At 60.0% G+C, this 2,327-nt stretch overlaps 1 protein-coding gene across 1 annotated transcript in view; it reads right to left on the bottom strand.

Moving 5' to 3' along the window:
* The window catches only part of LOC104465211 (ornithine decarboxylase 2-like), a gene marked incomplete at its 3' end in the record, with an annotated part of 3,358 nt that extends 1,304 nt beyond the window's left edge, over positions 1–2,054 (bottom strand). Inside the window, 5 exon segments of the mRNA XM_010078167.1 lie at positions 22–187; positions 528–659; positions 768–940; positions 1,709–1,882; positions 1,956–2,054. Of these exon segments, the coding sequence (XP_010076469.1) occupies positions 22–187; positions 528–659; positions 768–940; positions 1,709–1,882; positions 1,956–2,054 (744 nt within the window).
* Positions 2,055–2,327: the final 273 nt, after the last annotated feature.

Below are 2,327 nucleotides of genomic sequence, written 5' to 3'. Positions count from 1 at the left end.
CAGGCGTTGGGAGCCACGTACCTCTTGGAACCGGGCTCTGGCGTCCTTGGTGCCGGGGAATCCCCCTCCGATGTCCAGGAGGTGCATCCGGTGGCCCAGCTCGGTGCCGATCTCAAAGGCCAGCTGCGCCGCAGCCACAGCCTGAGCGAGGGCCTGGGGCTCCAGCCCGCCGCTCCCGAGGTGGAAGCTGAGGGCACAGTCCCTGTTTCAGCAGGGTTCACCCATTCCCAGAGGGGACACGGCGCTGGGATTGTCACTGGGGGCAGCTCTCCTCTTCCCCCACGCCATCCCAAGCCAGACTGCCTGCCCGGCCCCACAGAGCTCCCAGACCCTTTCTGAGCACCAAACCTGCCCCAAATTGGTCCCAACAAGGGTCAGTCTCCCCAGGTCCCTGCCTTCACCTCACTCCCAGCCAGAGCAGCTGGTGGCTCCACGGACCCCTGTGTTGTCCCAGCAGGTCAGAGCTCCCCACAGTCCCCTCCAACGTGGGCTAAACTCCCCCACGGAGAAAGAACCATGCGCTGTACCTGATGCCAACAACCTCCACAGCCTGCTCCTTCGCTGTCTCGAGCAGGTGCCGGCAGGACTTGAGCACAGTCCCAAATGTCATGCTGGGATGGGCAGAAGGGCTGGAGTCAGCAGCAATTCCCAACAACATCCTGCAGAGCAAAGCCACGCTGTGTTGAGGGGTCTTCAGGCCCTCTGCCACCCCACAGCCATCTCCCCAGCTCCAGCCCCTCGTGCCAGCGATGCCACCACACACCCACCTGGCACGAGGGTGGCTCCTGGCCACCTTGCTCAGCTCCACCTCATTGTCGAAGGTCATCAGCTGCACGCCGTGGTCGGCTGCGTATCTGATGTGGGCAACCTGCTTGCAGGGGCTGCTGTAGAAGATCTTGTCAGCCGGGACTCCGATGCTTTGAACCCGTGCAATCTCTGCCTGCAGGGAAACGGCACGCGTGTGGGCAGGTCCCCAGGACCAGCGCTGCCTGTGCTGGGCCACCATCAGCCCTGGGCCTCAGCCAGCTTGCGGCACTGCAAAGGGCAAACCGCCAGCGTTGCAGCCTGGGCTTTTCCAAGGAAAATCTGCAAGAGCTCAAAGGGAACACAGGGAACTTTGTCCTGGCAGGGGCAGGTTGTGGTAAGATGTTTACAAGCGGCATGAGATCAGGAGGAAAGAAAATAAGTGGGTTTAGCAGGCGTGGGTTTGGTGCACGTGTCCCCTGCGAGTGGCAGTGAGGGTGACGGCTGCAGTGCTGGTCTGAGCTGTCACGACTCTGCACTTTCTCCTGGTAACCCGCCCTGTTTAATTACACACAAGTAAGTGGCTTAGCTTTGGTTCCTTCCTGGAAATCTGGCTACTGCAAATGACAAGCAGGAGGGAGCAGGAAGCTTTAGGCTCAGCCTTAAAGCCACCAAGAGTTGGACGGCTGTGGCAATGCCACCCCAGGGACAGGTCTTGCCACCAGCCAGGACACCAGTCCCAGAGACAGGAATGTCGGGCAAAGGGAATGTCTGGTCTGAGACAGCAGACAGAGATGCCAGGGATTTCTGGGCTGTGTTGGGAGGGTTCTGACAGCAGAGGGAGACTCCTGCCCCTGTAAATGTCATCTAGGGAGTGGACACTTAGGAAAGGAGGGTGAGCTCTGCCACTCTCCCACAAACACCCAAAGGATGCTCACAGGGAGCTGTTCTCCCACAGCCCTACCTTGCTGGTACAGGCAAAGCCGGCCCCCAGCTCAGCCAGCAGCCGGATCACTCCTTCGCTGCCGTTGCACTTCACCGGGAAGTAGGGTTTCACACGGGGCAAGGCCTTCAGGAAGCGCAGGTGTTTCTTTACAATGTCCCCAAGGTCTGCCACGAAGAAGGCTTGCTGGTCGCTCTAGGAGAAAGCCGGGGTGAGCAGCAGTCGCCTCCCTACCATGGGTCTGTGGGTGGGTGCTGGGTGCCCTTACTGCCTGGCACAGCTCCGCGAGAAGGTTCTCCAGGAGGTCTCTGGCGGTGAAGCCCTCCTCCACCATCATGAAGTTGGATTCGTTCAAGTACCCATTCATGGCCAAGGTGTGAGGACACTGGTTTTAAGCCTCCTCAAGTAGGGGATAGTTTCTAAGTATGTAACATGCTGGAAAAAGAAAGAGAATATTAAAGGCAGGGCTCCAGAAGCTCCACCAGCGTACATCGCCCAGCCTGCACCCCGGAGTGCTCCCCGTCCCTCCCACGGGCCGTCCATGGCCGTGCTGCCCTGGGCAGAGCTCTCCACTGCTCTCCTCCAAGCCAGCGCCTCCGCCGAGAGCCCTGCTGTGGGTTAAAGCATCTTCTCCAGGGAG

Source organism: Pterocles gutturalis, unplaced genomic scaffold (genome assembly GCF_000699245.1).
Source record: "Pterocles gutturalis isolate BGI_N339 unplaced genomic scaffold, ASM69924v1 scaffold33668, whole genome shotgun sequence".
NCBI classification, from domain to species: domain Eukaryota; kingdom Metazoa; phylum Chordata; class Aves; order Pterocliformes; family Pteroclidae; genus Pterocles; species Pterocles gutturalis.
The sequence above is the reverse complement of the archived record's forward strand: the minus strand, read 5'-3'. Positions and strand labels throughout refer to the sequence as shown.